The sequence below is a fragment of the Notamacropus eugenii genome, chromosome 6 (assembly GCF_028372415.1).
Source record: "Notamacropus eugenii isolate mMacEug1 chromosome 6, mMacEug1.pri_v2, whole genome shotgun sequence".
NCBI classification, from domain to species: Eukaryota; Metazoa; Chordata; class Mammalia; order Diprotodontia; family Macropodidae; genus Notamacropus; species Notamacropus eugenii.
The window spans coordinates 94098856-94122218 of NC_092877.1; the positions used below are offsets into that span (position 1 = coordinate 94098856).

A 23363-nucleotide genomic window follows, 5' to 3' on the forward strand; every position below is an offset into this window, starting at 1 on the left:
ATTAATAAAGCAGTATCTTACAATGGAAAGAACAGTGGATTTGCAATCAGGAGGCCCATGTAAGTAGAATTCATTACTTATTTGACAAATAATTTAACCTTTCTCTTTTTTTTAATCTGTAAAATGAAGATTATAAGGTCTATGCAGCGCTTCTTTTTTTTTTAATATGCAGTGCTTCTTAAATAAGGGGTTAAGAAAAATGTGGCTTCTGAATGTACAATGACCAAATATTAATTAAAAATCAAATACTTATTCAGTCCAAAGTATTTCTGGCAGTGCTTGCCTGTTATGCATCAGGCAACTTCACTGTAGCCTTGGTTTTGAACACAAAGCATGTGCAATTGGCACTGCATATGCCTTCAGGCCATGCAACTCAAAAGGGATCTGGAGTAGAAAAAGTTTAAGAAGCCCTGGCCTATAGTATCTATCTACCTGATGGGGTTTTTGTTAAGATTGGATTTATATACATTGCTTTGCAAACTCATCTAATGCTAAGATAATGCAAAACTCACCATAATGTTAAATATGTTAAAGAGAAGTAACATGGTATAGTAGATAAAATGCAGGGCTTGAGTCGCCAGGACTGATTTAGTTGTCACAAACATTTACTGTCAAGTTAGATAACCTCTTAACATAAGTTTCCTCATCTGTAAAATGAAGGGACTGGACTCAGTGGCCTCTTAAGTTTCCTCCCAGCTCTAACTCTGTCATCTTAACATACATTTTTTGCCCTGATCATAATGTTTTTATCCCTCTCTTTATGAACAGTTGAAAATGCTATGGATTGTCTCTTAGAACTGTCCACTGGTACCAAAGGAATGCCAGCCACTAAAAGTTTAATATTGGAGTCAGTTGCGACGCCACTTGCTTTTGCTAATCAACATCTTGCTGAAGGAAATGAAGTGAATGAAGAATGTCCTCATGTAGAAGATGAAGACAGTTCCCAAGCAGCAGATGCGTTCTCAGATATGCGACTTACTGAAGACTTGGATTCCTTAATACAAAATGCATTTGATAAATTGAATTATGCTTCTAATGACCATGTGTCAACACAGTCCCTTTTGCCTTTGGAAAACAATTTTGGTGGCCCTAGTGACAGTGGAAGGAGTTTTTCTTTGCAGAAAATGGAAATGGACACTGAAACATTGAAAAATTCTTCTGTGTTAAGTTCAGAACATTTAACTTTACATTCAGATTTGAGCAAGTCCAGAAATTGTAAAAAGGATACTGTGTGGCCTTTAACAAATAGCAGTCCTATGAATGCCCAGCCTAATAGCTTTTTTACTCAACCTAATGATTCTCTAGTGGTATATGTGAACCCCCCTCAGACTCAGAATGCACTTTCAGATGCTCAAGCCTGTGAGCCTACTCAAGCCTGTGTACATTTGGGTACGAATGAATTAAGGACTGCTGTTAATCCTCTTGTACAGATTTCAGACCAGACAGAAGATGGAGCAGGTACAGGTGGGGAGCAGAAGGGTGTTTCTGTCCCTGATTTGTTTACACAAACCAAAGGATTTGGTTTCAAATCACAAAACCATGCAGAACTACCACCACAGGGAAGTGACTTCAATTTTTGCCCTGGAGTGCCACCATTGCCACCCCCACCAGTGCTACCACAAACTTCCTGGAATCCAATGGCTTCTGCCTTTGAGCCTTTCCAAGGGATCCGCAGCTTCATTGCTCCAGTTGCAGCCAGTCCTCAGCCAGTAATACCCGTTTTTGACTACTGTGAACCCGGAAGGGTCTGTGCTTCTCTGCCACCTCCAGTTCTTTTTGGCACCTGGGATAGAAATACTTCACTGCCAGTGCCAATGGCATGGAGAAATCAAGATGGAAATTCTTACCAAGTACAAGAATCTCCTGCTTCTCATACTATTCGAAGAAAAACCCCTTATGTAGGCCAAACACTTGTGCTACTCAGAGGGCTTCCAGGATCGGGAAAATCCTTTTTGGCAAGGTATAATGTTTCTATTAAGTACAATATATGATAGCTTGATTTTTTTATACTATCTTCGTAATGGCTTTCTCTATACTAGCTAATACTTGGCAAAAATCTTAATTAAATTCTTAAATATAGACTTTTTTTTTGAAAATGTCCTCCTAACGCTATGTTTGTCTCCAATAATGCTTTTCCTGCTAAATACTTTTACCAGACTTTCTCCAATTTCTTTTGAAGGGCAAAGGAGTATGAGGAATACATGATGATTGCAAGATACTGAGCCTAGGGCTTATTGCAAGTGTCATTAACAAAAATAGGGAAGTTGGTGGGCAGCATTATGAATTCAGTTTTAGACAAATAAATGCTCACTTTGCACCTAACCCTCTGTGAAGCTGTGTGGATATAATAGGAAGAGAAAGACAATCCCTGCTGTCAAGGCGCTCACACTGATTGGCAGAGACAAGTTAATAATTTAATGAATGTAAAGTCAAGACACATCACCTAACTGGCAAGTGTTTTCTGGTCTTGTTCGAATACCTTCATTGATGGGAAATCCACTGCTAATGACAGCAGACCATTCCAATTCAGTATATGCTAGGAATGTTTTCTTGACATTTTCTTTTTAGTACGTCTGTCTAATGTTCCTAGTTCTGCCTGCTCCATTCTAATCGCTATTACCCATGCTAGTCCTGAAGATTTTGGAAGGACTTTGTCATTTTATTTCCTACGTCTTCTCCACTTTCTCCCACTGATTCTCATATTCCATGATCTTGAGGTACTTTACTATTCTAGTTGTTCTCTGTTAATTGTTCTCCAGCTTATGAATGTCATTCCTAAAATGTGTTCAGAATTGAGCATGGTATTCCATATATGGCCTGATTAGGGCAGAGTATTGCAGAAACCTTCCCTTCTTTGGTTCTAGTTATTCTCTTTTAGTGTAACCAGAGATTGAGCTTTTTAGCCTTAGCTGCCTTACCTCACTGACACATCTAAAAGAATAGCGTACTTATAAACCCCCAAGATCTCCCTACTTTTCTCTCTTGTATTTATGGACTTGATTTTTTGATGTAATATATTTCCATCTTAAACGTGAAGAAAAAAAAAGCAAGGAAAGTTAAGAAAATGAAAACCAACATGCTTCAATCTACACTCAGAGTTATCAGTTCTCTCTATGGAAGTGGATAGCTTTTTCATCATGAGTCCTCTGGAATTAACCGGGATAATTGTAATGATCAGAATAGCTAACTTTTTCACCAGTTCATCATGATTACAATATTGTTGTTATTGTGTACAGTGCTATCCTGGTTCTGTTCACTTTACTTTGCATCAGTTCATAAAGGTCTTCTCAGGTTTTTCTAAAACTGTCCTGTATCATTTCTTATAGCACAATAATATTTTATCTCAGTCATGTACTGCAATTTGTTCAGCCATTCCCCAAGTAATGAACATCTTTCTAATTTCCAGTTCTTTGCCTCCACAAAAAGAACTGCTATAAATGTATTTGTACATAGGTGCTTTTCTTTTTTTCTTCTATCTCTTTGGGATACAGACCTAGTAGTGATATTGCTAGATTAAAGAGTATGCAAAGTTTTACAACCCCCCAAAATTATTTAAAAAGTAATTAGGATGCCCATCAGAGTTTGTCAGGCTTTCTTCTCTATCTTAAACTAACTCATTTCCTTAAAATTTCCCACTCCATTTACAGTTCTTCTCTGTTAATGAAAACCAGAACCAAAGTAGGATTCAGCTTTGTTGGTTCATCCACAAATAAATGAATCATTAAGGCAGGTCAATAAACTTGACTTTTGGCAGAGCAAAGACTCTAGCAGATTTCTAGATAAAGATCCTTTTACTGTGTCTCTCCTCTGTGCCAAGCTTGTAATCTGTTGCTCACACTTTTTATCACACCCACCGTCCCCCTTTTCTTTTGAGGTGGTACGTTTTTTTGATGATAAATTGCTACTGTTTGCCTTTACTTCTTATGAAGAGTCAAGGTAGCAGTTGTGGCTAGGGAGTTGACCTTAGTATCTGGGAGAGCTTGGTTTAAGTTTCATTTCTGCTACTTACTGATGAAGTGACCTTGAGAAATTAATTTTGTCCCAGACAACTCTCTACGTAGGGGTAAGCAGAGTTTTTCTGTAAAAGGTCAAACAGTAAATAGTTTAGGCTTTGTGGCCCAAGAGGCAAAAATGAGAATGTTCCGTAAGCACAAATTTATTTTACTATTTATTTATTAAAACAAATTTATTAAAACAAAATTCTACAGATTTTATTGATGAAATTATAACAAAATGTAACAATAGTAATTATACAGGTTTTTGTTTTTTTGTTTTGCAATATAGGTCTATACTAATAAGAATGGAATTTTTTTTTGAGGGATAATATTTCACTTAATTGAGGTTCAAAGTTAGTGCTCCCTATCTAAAGTGTTCATCTGTTAATACTGAAGGTATGGCTATATTATGGGTAATGAGACTTTAGGTGTTTTCTTTTTTGGAAATATGTTTTCATGTACATAGATACTGCCAAATACTCATATTAATTCATCATCATATAGTTTTAATTGAATCAAAAGACTAATAGTCTTTTTTTTTTTTTTTTGGGTAAAGGGTATTTTATTTTTTCTAATTACATGTAAAGGTAATTTTTGATACTCATTTTTATAAGATTTTGAGTTTCAAAATTTTTCTCCCTCCCCATTAAACAGCAAGCAATCTGATATGGGTTATACATGTGCAGTTTTGTAAACATATTCCAACATTAGTCATGTTGTGAAAAAAATAAAAGGGAAAAGCCACAGGAAACAAACGATTAAAATAGTATGCTTTGATCAGTATTCAGACTCTAGTTCTTTCTCTGGATGTAGATAGCATTTTCCATCATGAGTCTTTTGAAATTGTCTTGGATGGCCAATCGTAGTTAACAATTGCAAAATATTATTGTTACAGTGTTCTCCCAGTTCTGCTCACTTCATTCAGCAACAGTTCACGAAAGTCTTTCCAGGTTTTTTGAAACCCACCTGCTCATCATTTTTAACAGCACAATAGTATTCCATTACATTCCATTACAGTATCTCCAGTGGATAGGAATTCCCTCAATTTTCATTTCTTGGTCACCACAAAAAGAACTGCTGTAAATATTTTTGTACATGTCAGTTCTTTTCCCTTTTTTATGATGTCTTTGGGTTACAGACCTGGAAGCAGTATTGCTGGGGCAAAGGGTATGCAGTTAGTTCCACATTGCTCTCCAGAATGGGTGGATCCACCAGCAGAGGATTAGGGTCCCAATTTTCCCACATGAAAGGCTGCTAGTCTTAAATGAGTTTATTTTCTTTGTATATTTTTTCCATCTGTTGCAATTGAACAAACCTTGCTTAGCTAACAAAGAAGCCAGTTGGAAACTTGTTACAGCTTCATTTTTTTTTTTTGGTCAAGAAATTGTACTTTTTATATCAAGAAAAGATACTTTTTAAAATTTTCAAATTTTTCTGACCACTGCTTTCCTGTGAGTTGGGAATATTATAATAAAGACTTAGTCTGGTAATGTCGATATATATTGTATTCTTTTGGCATAGCTATACTGTCATTGAGTAAAACATAATGCTTTGCCTTCTTTTTTGATGATAAAATAATCCACACTTGCATTGAAAATGTGTTACTCAGAGACCACTTATTTGTTTCATCATGATAGGTATGCACTAGTAATTAAAAAGCAGCATGGTATTTAGGGCTATTGGTTTGCTAATTAATGACATCATTATGATTTGTAGTGCACTGAGCAGGAGTGTGAAAGAATCCAGAGTGCCCCAGAAAGAACTCATTCCAGTTCATGATGAGTTGTCTGAGATAATGATTGTAGAGATTGGAGAGCAGAGAACTTAGAATACAGTCATATTGTCTTTAGGTGGCAAGGAGAAGAGCAGTTATTAAAGGTAACAAATAAGAGAAAGAGAGAGGTAGAAGACCTAAGATATAACAATATCATGAGACAAAAATTTTAAGGGAAAAACGTCGTGGTCAGTGGTCCCAAATGTGGCGCAGACAAGGAGAGAAATAAGGCCTTTACATTTGGCTCAAAAATGCTCATTGATTACCATGAGTAATGGGTTGGAAGCCCATCTCTGAAAGAGAATGGGTGGTCACTACATAGAAACATAAGGGTTGTTAAAAATTTTTGTCCTCTGTAAAAGAAGTAGAAAAGTAATATAGTAGTTAGCATGGTTTTATAAAGATAAAAGGACACATGCATTTTTGAAGGAAGAAGTCAGCAGTAGGGAAGATCTCAGGGGAAGATAGAAGGAAGGGAATAAATGGAGAAGCCATGAGACAGAACAAAGGAAGGGAGATGGAGGAGTGAAAGAAAGCTCTTCTCCTGAGATCTACTTTAAGGAGAATAAAGATTACATACACACATACACAAAGTTAAATCAAACTGTAATGACATACTGATAGTAGCTTTAATATTTGTTTTCTAGATTTTATTTTTTTAGGCTATTTATGAATTTATTGAAAAAACATTTGTGGTATAGATAGATATTATGTATATGTTTAATATACAGGGCATCTAGGTGTAGTGTACAGGGCATGGAGTCAGGAAGATTCATCTTCCTGAGTTTAAATCTAGCCTTAGACACTTACTAGCTGTGTGACCCTGGGCAAGGCATTTAACTCTGTTTGCCTCAGTTTTCTCATTTGTAAAATTAGCGGGAAGGAAATGGCAAACTACTCCAGCATCTTTGCCAAGAAAACTCCAAGTGGGGTCATGGGGTCATCCATGACTGGGATGATTCAACACCGGCAACAAAAACATTGACCATGTTGCTATACCACAAAGCCTGTCTGTGTCCTGTGATTAGGTTCTTAGAACCAGTGGGTAGTAATAAAGACAGCATATGAAAGGACAGTTAGGAGGGAGAGTGAAAAATGATGAAGATAAAAAGATCAGTGATGAATAAAATATATTTGAATTGAACAAAAAAATAAAAAATTAAATGTATATAGTAAATTTGTATAGTTATTGTTTATGCAATTTTTTATTTTAAAAGACAATTTCACTTTCGGATTTGTGGCTCTTAGTTTGGAGACTGTGTTAAGTTCAATATGGTACATGCAGGTATCCTTGGCATTGTAGAAAAATTCTAACAAATTTGTGGTAAAGCATATTTCCAGTGAAATATGAAATAAGTGAAACCTCTTTTCCTTTTGACTTTCATTTTAAAGTTAAAAATGTGTCTTGTGGAGAAAAAGATGGTCCCTAAATAAAGTTAAAAATCACACTTCTTGTGAAACCTTCTTAGAATTCTCTGTGGATTTAACTCTTAAAAAAGAAGTTTGACATCTTTGAGGCTACCTCTGATTGTACACTCTTCAATAAGCAGAGAGCTAATTGATAAAAAAGATTAGCCCCTTCCTTATATTTAGAAGCAACTCCTTGAACAAAAAGGAAATTTGGAATTTAAGCCCCTTTCATAAGAGTAAATTTCCATTGAACATCAAAATACTCTTCTCTCCCACTTTCACTATAACCTGACCTTTCTTTCCTATTACCCTTTGCTCAGTACTAGATTTTTCTATAATGTATGACACTTCATTATCTCTGCCTTGATAGCCTCTGCAACCTTGGCTTCTAGTTGTTCTTCTCATTCTTTGATCTGTAGGACAGTCACTTTTCAGCCTCTTGTCCTCGTTCATTTTTATTTTGTGTCATTCTAAGTTTAGATGTCCCCACCACTTTTTCTCTTTATACTCCTTTGGTGATTTCATGACTGTAAGCACAAGCACCACCTCTAAGCAGATACTTCTTTATGTTTAAGCCCAGTCTCTGCCCCAAGCTTCTGGCCTGACATTTCCAGTTGTCTTCCCAGAGGCCAGTGCCTAGAACTCAACATGTTCAAAACGATTCACCCATGCTACCCCCTTCCTCCAAAAAACTTTGACAGTTTCTTTTCCAAACTTCTCTATTTCTCTTAAAAAAAAAAAAAAAACAAAACAGCCCAACCATTATTTATTTTTTACCATGTAAAATTTTTTTGAGTTTCAAATTCTCTTCCTCCAGCCCTTCCTCCACCTACTGAAAAGGCAAGCAATTATATATGTGAAATCATGCAAAACTTTTTCATATTAGCCATGTTGTGAAGAGAAAGCAAGAAAAATAAAGTGAGAAAATTATACTTCAATTTGCACCCAGTTCATTAGTTTTCTCACTGGAGGTGGAAAACATTTTTTCATCATGAATACTTTGAAATTATCTTGAATCACTGTATTGATCAGAGCAGCCAAGTCTTTCACAGTTGATCATCATTACATATCGCTTGTCACTGTGTGTGGTGATCTCCTGGTTTTGCTCACTTGACTATGCATCAGCTCATGTAAGTTTTCCCAAGCTTTTCCGGAAACCATCCTGCCTGTCCTTTCTTATGGTGCAATCGTATTCCTTCACGATCGTAGATCAACTCGTTCAACTATTCCACTGACGAGAATCCCCTCAACTTCCAGTTCTTTGCCACCACGAAAAGAGCTGTTGTAAATATTCTTGTTTATACAGGTTCTCTTTCCTTTTTCTTTGATCTTCCCTATTTTGATCCAGTTACTCAGGCTTGATTCTTCCCTCTCTTTGCACATCTCTTGTAAATTCTGTATATCTGTCAGTTCTCTCTGCAAAACAGTGTGATTCAGAGGAAAGAACACTGACTTTGAAGTCAGGACTTGAGTTCAAACCTGTCTTTGATGCTTACTGCTTGTGTGACCTTGGGTAAGTTACTTAATCCCCTTGGGCCTCAGTTTCTGTGACTTAAAGTGAGGGATTTGGACTAGATAGTCTTTGAAATTCTCTTCCAGCTTTAGGTTTAAACTCCCCATGTGTCTCAGTGAAGCCTTTGGAGATTCTTTTGCGAAGGTCTTATTTCCTCAGATGTTATATAGCAATTTATTTGTGATGGTTTCTCCTTTTATTTCAACATGTTCTATTATCTACTTATTTTTGTAAGTGTTTATTCTCTGTTTAGATTGTGAGGTCTTTGTTATGTTTTTCAAACATTTTTAAAAATATCACTTCATTGCCTAGTATAATTCAGTAGATACTTTCCTATTTGTTTAATTGAATTTTTGCTGCCATGTTAATATGTATTAGAGCTTTTTATTTTTTTATTTTTAATTTATTTTTTTCTCTAATCTAAAAATCCTCTAAATATGGAGCATGCACATTTAGTACTTTAAACTGTATTAATATCACAACAAGTTTAATACATCACATAGGAGAGTTTGATATAACACTTTTGTGTAATAAAAGGATTTTTGGTAGTTATTCTTTAATGCTCTGATGTCAAAAAATAGTCTCAGAATCCTGATTTCTAAATTGAGAATATTTGGTTTTCTGTGTCACCCTTTTGAATTTCTGTATACTCCTTTTATGGTTTAGTAGCTTGTTGTGAGTTATGGCTTATATCATTTGGTAGTCAACCTTCTGTTGTTGAGACTTTTCTGTACTAAGAAATCTTTCCAATTTGATAAGAGTATCAGAAGGGGCAGAAACAGAACCTGGAGAGGATTGAAGGATGACCAGCCTGGGCCCCTCCCCAAAATGAAGACTACAGGAGGAACTTACCAGTGGGACAATGGGGAAGGGAGCAGGGGGGTGCCACAGGTACTGAGGGAAATTTCAGGTAAGGCAGTTGAATGAAGCATGGTGATAAAGTTGAGAATCAGAAGGAGATATATATCTAGGAACAAAGATAACGTCTATATTATACTTTCCTTTTTGCATGTGTCACTGTGTACTTTACTGAAAAGTTTGAATATTGTAACCAAAACAGAATGCTAACTGTTGCATAGTAGATTTTTACTACCTCAAATATTTGCCATATATTTATCATTGTTTATAGTTTGCTCAGTAGACTTACCAGGTGCCTTATTTAACCTGCATTGGTTCTTAATATGCAAAATATTAAAAAACATTTTAGTTTTAATTTACTAAAGATCTAAATCTTCTAAAGATTAAAACCGCTAAGATAGACCTTTGGAGAACTCTATATTTTTATTTACAATACTGTTAATACATTAATATCTTTACATTATCACAATTTGTTATTAATACTTTTGGACAGTTATGGGATTTATGAAACTGTACTAGATCCCTCTTCACTTTTGAGCATCTAATTTTAATCCCATGCTACCTTGATTTCTGTTTAATATAAGACTTTCCTAAATTCTCTTGTCTTCTATTTCAATTGGTTCCACAGACAAGTTACATATCGTAGGTGCAGAGTGGAAATATCCATGACTGATAATGTTCCCATATGCAGACCTTTTAAATCTGCAGACCTTTAATCTGAACATTTTAAAGTAACTTTCTGAAGAATAAGTTATACAAAGAAGACTACATTAAGTTTCCCTGAGGTTCATATGCATCCTTTACTCTTTAGAGAATATTGCACCATCCTCATGAAATAATATCCTCTGCATTTTATAGCTTGATTACAGCCTTTTAGAAGGAAGATCTAAAATTGGGAAATTAATTTGGAAAAATAATCCCTTTGATTAAATTAAATTTTTATTACAGGAAATTACTAGAGGAGAATCCTAATGGAATTATACTTAGTTCAGATGATTTTTTTTGCAAAAATGGACAGTATCAGTTTGATGGAAATTTATTGGGTGAAGCACATGAGTGGAACCAGAAACGAGGTAAGAATTGGACATTAGATGGCTTGGTCTTATTTAATAAGCTTAATTTAAAGGAAAGAGATATTGTCATTTACGTATTGAAGTATCTGGCACTGGTGAAAGAAACCTGTACTTATGTTGCATAGGGCAAGAGGTGTGTAGGCAGATGTGGTTTTAGCTGGTTTGTACCTGGAGCTCCCTGCAAATATGTTTCTAGTTAATCAAGGTGGTCCCCAGTCAGTGTCCCCCAGTTAGTGGGTCAGAGCTGTCAGTGGAATATCAGCCAACCTAACCTTTATACAGCCTCTTTAACACTGCCCAAAGCTAAGGTAGCTTTTTTTGGAATAGGTGTATTTCCTAGCCATTTTAAGTTATTGAAGAATTAGTTTTTCATATTTTTCTGTTCTGTATGGAGGAGTTGTTATTTCTTTAGAGATGTTGCAAAATAAGTTTAGAAACCTCTTTTGGTCTTGAGGTCAGTCCCCTGTGGAGGGAGTACTTTCCTTTGTGTTCTTTGCTTATTCGTTGCTGTCTCTTGAAAGTTAAAAAATTAGGAAAACTAGAATATGAAAACACCTATGTAAAAAAAAAAAATTGTCTTGTAAGGTTCCAAACCTAGAATGATATGTATAAAAAAGTTGTACATACCACATTTGTGGTATACATAAATCTCAAAATGCTTATTTGGTTTCAAATCAAAACCTGTTAAAAGCATTTATTGTTCTTTTGAACACTTTCAATATTTTGTGCAAGTTTTACATTAAAGATTATAAATTAGATTATATTTTAAATGTTTTTATAGTTTTATTTTCATCAGTGTGTAATTTGCATTTATTTTAATTTAAAAAAATTTTACACTTACAAATTTACTATTTATTGAGTGGATCAGTACATTATTTCCAGTTTTTGCAGTATTTTAATTTTACTTAAAAAAGTTTAATACTGAGTGTCTGCTTACTAAAAAGTCATTCTCTTTTTCATAATAATATGTATCTTTCAGCTAAAGAAGCATTAGAGAAGAAGATTTCTCCAATAATAATAGATAATACAAATCTACAGGCATGGGAGATGAAACCGTATATAATTTTGGTTAGTATCATAATTTATTAAATGCCTATGATAGCAGGACTCAGAATAATGGTTGCTGCTGTTGAATCTACTCCCTCATCCCTTTATGTTAGAGTCCTTAACCTAGACTCATTTGATATGAATGGAAAGAACCCTGTGCCTGCAGTCGGAAGACCTGGGTTACAGTTAGACTGTGACTTTTAACTTCTAGTCATTTAAATGTTTCTGAGCTTTAGTTTTTTTTCTCTTGTGAAAAGGGAACAAATTTGTACTGACTGCCTTGGTCATGGGGTGCTTGTGAGACTCAGATGAGAGAAGTATATACTGCTTTGTAATTATAAAATAGTGGAAGATTTTTTTTTGCTTTATTCCTTTCCCATTCTTTTCAAAATCCCATCTTATGTGCCCTACTTTTGCTAAGTTGAATATATTTTCAGCTTTCTGAGGCTTGAGAAAATAATTTTGCTTAAAGAAGTGTCCTCTGAATACAGTACAGGTACAGGTAACAGTTACACCATGATAGCTCACCCCTGAGACTTGACTGTGCAAGTCCCTTTTGGAGGAGATGTCATTCTGGGAAGGAACATCATCTCTTCCTTTCACTTCCTTTGATGCTCTCTAGGTCTTCACTGGCTTCAGGGTGCTCTCTTGCTTCTAGAGAGAAAATCAAGAGCCTTGCTAAATGATTTTCTCCCTCTTGGCTCAGCTGGTTCCATCATTAATCATGTGGCTAGTTCTTGTTTCTTGGTAATCTGAAGTTTCTGCAGGTTCATACTTTGCCCCTCTTTTTACTACATTCCTTTATAGGTTTTTGCAGTATTCCATTCCCATCCTCTATACAGTTATCATTTGTACATTGTGACTTTGCCCATTGCAGTTTCAATATGTGTGGGTTGGCATAAGAAGTTAGATGGGAATCTTGGGGGAGGAGTTTTGTGTGTAAAGGCCAGCAGATGACACAAAAGAGTTCAGAAACTTAGAAATGCACGGAATATATGTATAGTATTGTATGATATCAATATATTTTAACTTTTAATATAGTAATTCAGACTTCTTCTCTGGCATGAAGGGAGGACCAAAAAATTTTACATAGATTTTTCAGATCACAGGGGTGCTGTGATGTGGAAAGGATGACTGTACTAGCACTATCTTGGTTCTTTGGTCTCTCCCAGCTCTGCTTATATACTTGCCATAAGGCAATCATTTGAGACACTTAGTTCTTGAAATAACCATTGCAAGAGCATTGTTTATCTCAATCCCATGTTTGATCTCAAAGTTTTTGAATATGTGGGGGTTTGGAATTAAATCGAAAAAGAGCCCACTGAGTGTTAGGGAATAGAGATGAAAAGGGTAGTTTTCTATGCTTTGGGCAATTGGAAAAAGCCTTCTTACCATGTAAAGAAAAGTTTCTTTCTGGTAAAATTGTGTTTTGTTTTTTTTTAACTTTTTTTCTGAACTCAGTCTTAGGCCATTTTGAGAGTTTGATACCCAAGAATATCTTATTTCTGAAGCATGGTTTTTAAAATAATTGCTTATCATATCATAGAATTTTAGATTTTGAAGTTACTTTAAAGGTTATATCATTAACACTGAATTGTAATCTTGTGGAAAATTAACATTTATATTTGTTTTTATTTAGTCACAAAAATATAAATATAAAATTCACTTCCGGGAACCGGACACATGGTGGAAATTTAAACCAAAGGAACTTGCAAGGTAAAAACTCTCCTTTTGTTTCTTTCATTCACGGCATTCCCAATAAGTCCCTTTTGACTTCTACCTTAGAAATGAGTGAATCTAATGTGATTAGACTCCTTTTGTTACTCTTAAAAAATGTTAAATTATGTTTTAAATTGTGTTCATTATGCTTCTAGTTTTGTTTGAGTTTGATATGTTGTGTCACATGTAAACTGTTTTGTTATCCAAGAATAACAAAAATTGAATACCTGTTGCCTTACTGTGTAGGGGGAGACATGAATTTCTCCTGGGAAAGTAATTTGGGTAGTAGAGGTAATGTTAGCCTGATAATAGTGTATCTTTCCATTTTTATCCACTCTGTGGCTTGCATCTTGCCACTTTGTTATCTCCTATCCTTTCACCTATTTTCTTTCCCTTTCGAGGCTACCTTTGGCATTCTTTTTAACTGGAATTTACCTGAATAAGTAATGCATAGACAGAGTATGAATTGCCCAAAATTCATATCTTAGTGGTCCCAACTGGCATACTTTTATTATTCTTTTCCATTTCATTATGCTTTTAAACCCTAACATGCATGGATAATTGGGAACTAATTATTCATTTCAGATTGAATTAACATGTGCCATGATTTGTACAGGTATTTCTTGTTTAGAAGAAAAGATATTTCAGCAAATTTTTCTATAAGGCAAATATATTATTTGAAGGAATCTTCCATCACAGAAGTAAGATGTGTCCCATGGAAACCTCTTTGCCTCCTACATGAATGTCTCATGTCTCTACTTTGGACAAGATACTTAGCTGTTATTTTCCTTATATGGTCTCTGAAGTCCTTTCAAGCTCTAGAGTTATAATCCTATGAGCCTACATAATACACTTTCACTAATTGTGTGCAAGTGATAACAAGAAGTGGCAGCAGTGTGTGTGTGTGTGTGTGTGTGTGTGTGTGTGTATGGTGAGGCAGGGGTGGGTTTGATTTGCTTCAGTGGCAGAAGTATTCACATAGATGAAATCATGGATCTTTGAAATATTTCAGGTATAGATAATGAAGGAGAAATCACTGTCTGATAATAACACTGAGTCTAAAAATATCTTAGTGTACCTGAGATCATGTTATTGTGTGTACCTGTTATTACAGATGGCAACCTGTGCAGCCTTCTCATCCTGTGCATATTGTCAACATATGCACAATACTCAAAATATTGACAGTATGTCATCACTTGGAGTTTAATTGTAATACACATGCTAAATGAAACCATATATGCAAGTTGGTGTCTGTAAAGTACCTTTGCAACAATATTTTTCAAATAGATTTTTACCTATGATTCATCTCTACCTAAAAGACTTAGAGCAAAATGGAAATGTAAAGTTTGTGAAAGCATTTAGAGATGATGCTGGCCAAGAAAGGTGATCTTTCCATACTTTTTCTGAGTTGGTAGGTGTTTATGTATTTGGAGAAGCCATGCTGAGAAAGTAAGAAAGAATATAAGAATTTTTGTTTTGTTCTTTTACATTCCTGCTTCTCCTTCCTACTCTGATATTTTTAGGCGCAACATTCATGGGATAACCAAAGAGAAAATAGCAAGAATGTTGGAACACTATGAACGTTATGTTTCTGTGACACACGTCCTGGATTCTTCAGTTCCAGATAGACCAGAGCGTGCTGAGTTAAGAGAACCTTCTTGTCAAGATGAAAATATTAGGTAGGTTGAAATACCTTGTGTACTTGGAAACCAAATTAAGTAAATTGTGTTTTTAAATTTGTCTGCTCTATTTCTCCCTCCCCCCCTTCCCCCATCCTCTTTGGGAGATTGTAGAGATTTTTTCCTTTGAGGATCTTTAAAATTCAGTAGATATTAATTAACTTTGGCTTTGATGGAATGCTTAAATGAATAAAAGAGTTGGAATATTTTTGATCATTGTTTCTAGAATGGAGACTTGCCATAATGGGTAGGGCAGGGTTAACAGCATGATATATACTCCTTATTTTTTTTATTCATTCAGTTAGGGTTTATACAAAATTACAGTTGTTGCTCTTTAGAACTTTTTTATGTTAGAGCAACACTAACAAACTTATATAAAGGATAAATGGTCAATTGAATAAATTAGTGCATTAGATAGACAAATTAGAAGTATTGACAAATTAGAAGTATCTGTTTTTAGTGTTACTGATAGCTATGTGTTTAGAAAAGGTGGGAGTTGGAAATTTCAACCAGATTCTCACAACATGAGTATTTAAGTGTACAAAGAAAAAAAAATCGTAAAAGGAAGATTGTGTATGAAACTATGAACTTCCATTATGCCCAGCTTGATTCTCTCCTCTTTCCCTTTCCTTCCTAAGTACTGCCTTTTTTGTGTGGGAACTAGAGAGAGGGGGACATAATTCAGATATAATGTGGTAGCTCCTTCAGCGCCCTGTGCCCCCTTCTAGACTTTCTTTTCCTATCATCTGATTATTTGAATGATGTATTGATGCTTTTCGAAGTTCTGGCACTCCTCTCCCTCTCCTGCACCACCCTAACCTCCTGCCCCCCATTACCACTCCTATTTTTCATCATAGGATGGCCTTATCTTATTCTGCACTTTGGATTCCCAGATTCTCTATCTTCACAAATCATCTCCAGAAGACCTTTTCGTCTTCTCCTTTCTGTCTCTACTTATGTCTTTGATTCTGTGTTCTTCCAAGGACTGATCTCCCCTGCCTTCACAGCAATCTTTAATCTATCTCTACTGCCTGGCTGTTTTCTGTTGCCTAGAATGCACTTCCTCCTCATCTCTGCCTCTCAGAATCCTTGGGCTTCCTTCAGAGGCTCAGGGGCCTCCTCTTTATATCTCCAGTGCCTAGAACAATCCCTGCTACATAGCAGATGCTTAATAAGTGTTTGTTAATGGATTGCCTGCAAGCGTGTGCTTCGCCTGTCCTTTTAAAATCTCCACTTGATTCTGTTATCCTTTCAAGGTATTTTCAAATATCTTTCTTACTTTTCTCTGCTAAACACCTGGAGAGAATCAACTACTCTGTTGTCACTTCCTTACAGCTCACTCAGTTCTCAGCCCCATCACTCTGCTTAAACTTATTCTGACCAATTTTACCAACATCTGGACTGTTAGGCCTGTTTTTCTCTCAGGACTTAACTTCTTAAGCTGTTTGCAGTTTGTGATACTATTGACCACACCATCTTCCTGGAGAGTGTCTTATCATTACTGCTTTCTCCTTTTCTACTTCTACCAAGTTGAAACAATGCTTTGTCTCATTGATCAGTTGCCCCCTAACTATGTATGGCTTTTTATGCTATCTTAGCCCACTTTTCTCTCTATACTCTTTCTTTTAGTAATCTCATTTGGCTTCAGTGATCATCTCTTTATGATGACTCTTTTATGAACTCCAGGCCACTATCACCAGCTGTCTGCTGGACACCTGTCATAGGTGTCTATATTTTTCCCTTTTGTTGAGAAAAAACTTATAGTCATATAAGTTCCTAACCCTGTATTCATCCTTGACTCTTCTCTTTCTCCCTTCCCCCCCCAATTCAGTCAGTTGCCATTCCCAATTGTCCTTCTGCTCAGAATACTGCTACCCTAGTTTAGACCCTTACTACTTTTTACCCCTAATATTCAATGGCCCCCTAGTTGATCTCGTCTACTTCTAGTGCCTTTCCTTTTTAGACAATTTTCCACTTACTTCATACTTGAATGGATCTTTGTGAATGTGATTTCTTCCTTCAGGAGTATAGTATTTATGCCTATTGCAGGGGAAGCTAGGTGGTGCAGTGGATAGAGCACCAGTGCAGGAGTCGGGAGGACCTGACTTCAAATCTCACCTCAGACACTTGACACTCACTAGCTGTGGGACCTTGGGCAAGTCACTTAACCCCAATTGCCTCATCCTGGGTCATCTCCAGTCATCCTGATGAATATCTGGTCACTGGATTCAGATGACTCTGGAGGAGAAGTGAGTCTGGTGACCTATACAGCCCTCCCTCACTCAAAACAAAGTCAAGTGCAAGTCATGTCATCATTTCTCTGATGGGATAGTCTTCTTTGGCAATGAAGGACGAACACACATTTATGCCTGTCACCCCAAGTCCTCCAAGGAGTGTCTGCTTAACATGCTAGGTGGATCTTGCTCTAGGTTTCTCGATAGTACATGGGCATTAGTGCAACATAAAGATTGTCTTTTTTCTCATTTTTACTTTAGGATGCCATATTTTGACATGCATTTCTTCCTTGGTAGTTTGATCTGGCCTTGTCCCAGCATCCTTGTATCTCTCCATTGTTTTCTGAGAGATATCATTTAATATAATTTTTAGGCAACCTTGTTGGTTCATAGCCATTCAGTATCACCAAAGTAATATTCTTATTACAAAAATGGGCTTTGGGGCTCCAGCAAAATGAGAGCATATATAGTTGTTGATCAGCATAACTCTTTAGGTATGGTAACATCTGTCCTTCTTCTTTCTTGGAAATGATCTTTCTTATCTAACCTTTTTAGGGGAACATGTTTTACTTACCCTGCCCTATGATGGCAAAAATACATAGCCATAGAGTGGAAAGGATCCATGAGATAGAGGTAGCCTTAAGTACCATCTTCTGCACAAAGCCTTTACTGAGCCCCTCAATTGCTAATAACACACCTTCCAAACTACTCTATATTAAGCTACTCAGTATTTTTTTCCATACACATATATGATTTGTTTTCCCCATTAGAATATAAGCTCCCTATAAAATTTGTTTCATTCTTTGTATTTTGTACCCCTAGCACCTTGGTACATACATAGTAGGCACTTAATAAGTTCTTGTTGATTGAAAGGGAAGGTATAAATTTGGATGCAGTCATCAAACCATGGAGTTTTCGCCTGGAAAGTACACTGTTCTTAAACCTGTGAATATGAGGAAGTCATTAAACTTGTCTGGCTTCAATAATCTAGATGATAGAAATGCAGCAGTTGCTGTGATGGGACTAAGCAGTATGAGGGCTTGGTACAAAGTGAGTTAGAACAGAAGAGGGATGGCAGAAGATAAGACACTAGAAAGTTTAGGTATAAACCCAGCATCCATGCAGATGAAATCTTCATTGAGATTTCATAAAAGAGAGAAAAATTAGTAATCATCTATAAGTGCTGTAGTTGATAAAAACTGGGACTGGCAAGAGGAGGAACTGGATTTAAATTCTGCTTCAAACACGAGCTATGTGACTTTGGTCAGATCACTTAACCTTTCTTGGCATTAATTACCTTGTTTGTATAATTATGAGCTTGGTTGAGCTTATCCACCTGTTATGTGCTAATTATGCTAAATACTGTGCTACGACTGGGGAATACAAAGAAAGGCAAAAAGGAATCCTGACCCCAAGGAGCTAAAGGCTAAGATACACTTAGTTGATGAAAATCACTTTAGAGGGAAAGCTCTAGCCGGTGGGGTGGAGGAAGCTAGGAAAGGGGCAGAGACCAAGAAAGCCTTCCTGCAGGAGGCACTGTTTGAGCTGTGTTTTAAAAGGAAGCCACAGATTATAAAGAGAGAGGCAGCATTCCAGGCATGAGGGCAGACAGTGCATGGGCATGGACACAGGAATTTGTGAGGAACAGCCACTTTGCCAGCATAGTTGAAAGTCATCTAACGCATAAGACAATTAAAAAGGCAGGAAGGGACCATGTTGAGAATATTGTTTTTATAAAAGACATCAAAGTGTGATGTGTGCTAGAAATCTTTGTTTTCATCATTGTGGAAATGCCTTCTGATAACATCGTAAACCATCTCATTCTATCTCAGTTATATTTTTAACCAAATTGAATAGAAGTGATTTTAGAAAAGTCAATTTTCATTAAATACAATTAAAAAGTTTTTGCATAGGCAAAACTAATGCAGCCAGAATAAGAGAAACTGTTGACTGGGAAAGATTTCATTAAATATTTCTGAAATCTAAAATTTATAAGAACCATTTGAATAGCTAGCATTTATAATAGCTAGGGGGTATGTGTGTGTGTGAGAGAGAGAGAGTGAGTGAGTGAGTGTGGGTGTAAAGAGAGAGAGAGAGCATGTATGAGTGCAAGTTTTACAGAATGCTTTGTAAATGTCTTATTTGATCCTGCCAGCCCTGGGAGATAGATGCTATTATACTCATTTTACAGATGAGTAAACTGAGGGAGACAAGTTAAGTAACTTGCCCAGGCTTACACGGCCAGTAAATATCTGAATGTGGATTTAAACTCAGATCTTCTCGACTCCAAGTCCTTTGCCCCGTTCATTGTGTCACCTGTCTAATTCTCTAATCGATAAGGGGTCAATGCATATGAGCAAGTAATTTTCATAAATCTGGAGTTGGAAGTACTCTTTAAGAGCCATGAAGTCCAACCCTATTATTATTATTATTATATATTACGATGAAACTGGCAACTAAAGGTTAAGTGATGTGCATAGGGTCACAAATAATAAGTGTTTGTGACAGGATTAGAATATAAATTTTTCTTACTCCAGTTCTAGCACTCTGTCTGCTATATTGTGTAGCTGTGTCAATATCCATTCAAGATTTCTGTACCAGTTTAACAGATTTATGGACTGCCTATCCAAATGAATGTAGTAGTGTAGTAGCCATTCTTCATCCACTTAGTTGTTCTGTTGTGGATAGTAAGTCTGAACACTTTTTCGTGATAATGGATCTTGTTTAGGTAGTTCTCAGGCTGATGTAATTAGTATAATGTCATCACAAATAGGAGTATCTGGAGAACTCATCATATATAGGAATCTATTTTCCATTTAAATTCTGTGCTGGTCATGCTTCATCATGGTGGCAAATAGCTTTAACAAGCATTTGTCTTCCCATTTTACATCTTGTGTTATAATTGGTGATCATCAAATGGTTATATAGTATTCATCTTTCAAACTGTTGCATCTTTTCAAATGGTAAATTTGCATGGGAGATACTTTGAGGAGAACCTTTAAAAGTTTACCAAATCAAATACTTTTTTCAGGTCAAGCATGCATAGTATCATCTCATTCTCTATACCTTTTAATTATGTGACAAAAATGTGGTACGCTATAAATATCATTTGAAAAAATTCTACCTGATTGTCCCTAAATCCTTAAATTTGCCCTCAATATGTATGTGATTATTATAAAAGAGCATCTCCTAAGATAGCATATAAAGCCTTCCACAGCCTGAATCTTACCTACTATTTCTATTTTTGTTTCCTATCATTCTCCTTTATATATAGTGTTGCAGATTAGTTAAGTTTCTTAATCAAACGTTTAATTTCTTTTTCTATGATGAATTTACACAAACTACCTACCATATCTGGAATACATTCCATTTTTTTTTTTTTTGCTTTTACAAGGCTTAATTCAGGTGACACATCCTTCATAAAGGCTTCACTGATTACCCTCAGTTGTTAATGTCTTTCTTATTTAGTCATTTTTGTCTGTGTTTTGTCTTTTGAGGTAGAAATTATGCACCTCTAGGACAGGGACTATTTCTTCCTTCTCCTTTCCACCTTTTTATTTGTGGGGCCTCGCATTATTCCTTGTACAAAGTAGCTCTTAATAAATATTTTATTTAACTAAATGATATTCCTTTTAAGGGATTTAAAATACTCATTTTTATTGTTTTTCAGCCTGAAAGACTCTGTTGATTATATTTGTTTGAAAGAAAATGATCTTTCCTCATCTTTGAAGCATTCTGAGATAAGTGAAGAAAAACCTAAGTTGGAGACCAATATTACTTCATTTCAAGAGAATATGAAGTGTTTTCCTATAGTAGATTTAGAAAAAGGAAAACAAGAAGTAAGTGCCATCGAACCTTATTTTAAGAAAACTGTCATTAAGGAATCTGGAGAACATGAATTGGCAAATTCTGAAAATAATGAAATATTAGATGAAAATGTTGCAGAGGAAGAAAATGTAGATATACCTACCGAAGGGCAAAGTATTAAAATAGATACTTCCAGGTCTGAAGAGAATATCATGATGAATACTTCTTTTAGTGAAGGAAACGAAGACACCAATAGACTTCCAAAGAAAATTGAAGTCCAAAATGAAAACTGTGTACCTAGCGAAATACCTGCTGAACCAGAAATAATAAATGAAAAACAGTTCATGACACAAAATGATTCAATCTCAGAAAAATCTCCAAAGCATGAATTACTAAATTTTTGTGGTGACTGGCCAGTGGAGAAAACAATGGGTCAGAGGATCAAGAGGAATAAAAGAACTGAAAAAACTTCATCTGTACAGTGTAACCAAGAGTGCAGTACTCTTGAATCATGCATGGAAATAGACAGTGATATGCATGTAGACATAGCTTATGTCCAGCAACAAGAACCCTCAGAAGAAAGTGGAGAGCATAACAAGAATATACAATGTAATAAGAGTCCAGAACCCTTAAGTAGTTGCAGTGAACACAAAACATATAAAGATGGTGAAAAAAATCTATCAGAAATGCTTGATATGGGAGATTGGCCTTTATCAGAGGCCTTAGCTCAGAGAGAACACAGATCAAGAATGCCAAAAACAGATTTAAATGAAGCTCATCTAGAGTCTGAAAATTATCAGAGTATGAATGAAACATCTTTAAAAACAGCAGATGTGTTTTATGGGGACTTAGCAAATCATGAAGATCAGAAAAACTCAACTCGTGAAAAACCTGAAATTTCCTTTGAACCTACCAGTGAGAAAAATCACGAACACCAATTGTCTCTTTCTTTTACCTGCAGTGATCCCACTCTGTCCCAAATAATGGAACCAAAAGTTGCACCTGAATTTTCAGAAGGAAGGCCCAAAGAATTATCTTTTCTAGATGTAAATAAATGCTCACAAACTGAACCACAAGATTTTGCTCTTTTGTGGAAAATAGAAAAAAAGAAAATTAGCATTTCTGATTCGATCAGAGTATTAACAGGAAAATTAGATGGATTTCAGCCAAAACATTTTAATATTAATACCAAATCAGATACTCAAGAAATAATTCCATATAGGGTAATGTATGATAAAAGTACATATGTAGAAGAAAGTGAACTAACTAATGCTGATGAGTCTGAAAATCTAAATACTCTTTGTAAAATTTTTGGTTCTTTTTCATCTGAAGCACTGAAAGACTTGTATGAACGGTGCAACAAAGACATTATTTGGGCAACAAGCCTTTTGTTGGATTCTGAAACAAAGTTATGTGAAGAGAATGAGGAGGAAAGCTTACCAGAATCGGATGATGATACACAAATCGAGCAGTTTGATGTAAGTGCATATTTGAAGGAGATTATCAGCCATGGAGGGACTTCCAGTATACAAAAGAATGGCCATGGAATTGGCCTGGATCACATTGATACACAGCTTAGCTGTGATGAAGAGAGTAAAAACACTGGAAAAGCAGACGTAAAAGATATAAATACTGAAAAATCAGAATTAGTAACCAGTATTTTATCCAGTATTGTCAGAGAAGTAAGACATACCAATGAATTGCCTTCTAGCTGCAATCACACAAAACTTTCTGGTTCAGATAACCTTGAACAGTCAGTTTTAGATATTTCAAAAAATACCTTAAATGATATAAACCTTAAAAATATGAATGAAATAGATGGGGAATCTTTAGCCACAGAGTTTGGTTCATGTTCTTTACAGGTTTTGCCTGATACTTTCAAAACTCCGTCTGGTACTTTAAATGAGGAAACTGGCATTATTGAGAATTTTGAAGGAAAGAAAAATGAAACTCTCACAAAAGGTGATAAGAAATTTCAGATGCCCACAGAGGGATATATTGAGGATAAGTCAGAAATGGAAAAAATCGTACGTGCCAAATCACCAGCCAATTTGGCAGGAGGAGTTAATGAGGAAAGTAAAGTACCTCACTGTGAAGTAGACAAAGCTGAAATTTTGAATTCTACACCAACGAAACCCAAACCTATGAATATAGACTGTCTGGAGTTGGCATTACCTCCGGAATTGGCCTTCCAGCTCAGTGAATTATTTGGGCCTGTTGGCATTGATTCAGGTAAGAAATAAATTTCAAGTGT

The 23363-nt window shown here is 35.7% G+C and overlaps 1 protein-coding gene across 4 annotated transcripts in view; it reads left to right on the forward strand.

The window, feature by feature from the left end:
- N4BP2 (NEDD4 binding protein 2) overlaps positions 1-23363 on the forward strand; it is a 64570-nt gene that overhangs the window by 15890 nt on the left and 25317 nt on the right. For 2 of the 4 annotated variants that reach the window (XM_072620543.1, XM_072620541.1), the window contains 6 exons: positions 769-1960; positions 10499-10623; positions 11603-11691; positions 13310-13386; positions 14913-15068; positions 20973-23341. In XM_072620543.1, the coding sequence (XP_072476644.1) occupies positions 769-1960; positions 10499-10623; positions 11603-11691; positions 13310-13386; positions 14913-15068; positions 20973-23341 (4008 nt within the window). The remainder of the gene's footprint in view (positions 1-768; positions 1961-10498; positions 10624-11602; positions 11692-13309; positions 13387-14912; positions 15069-20972; positions 23342-23363) is intronic. The other 2 variants (XM_072620544.1, XM_072620545.1) reach the window with 2 other exon arrangements.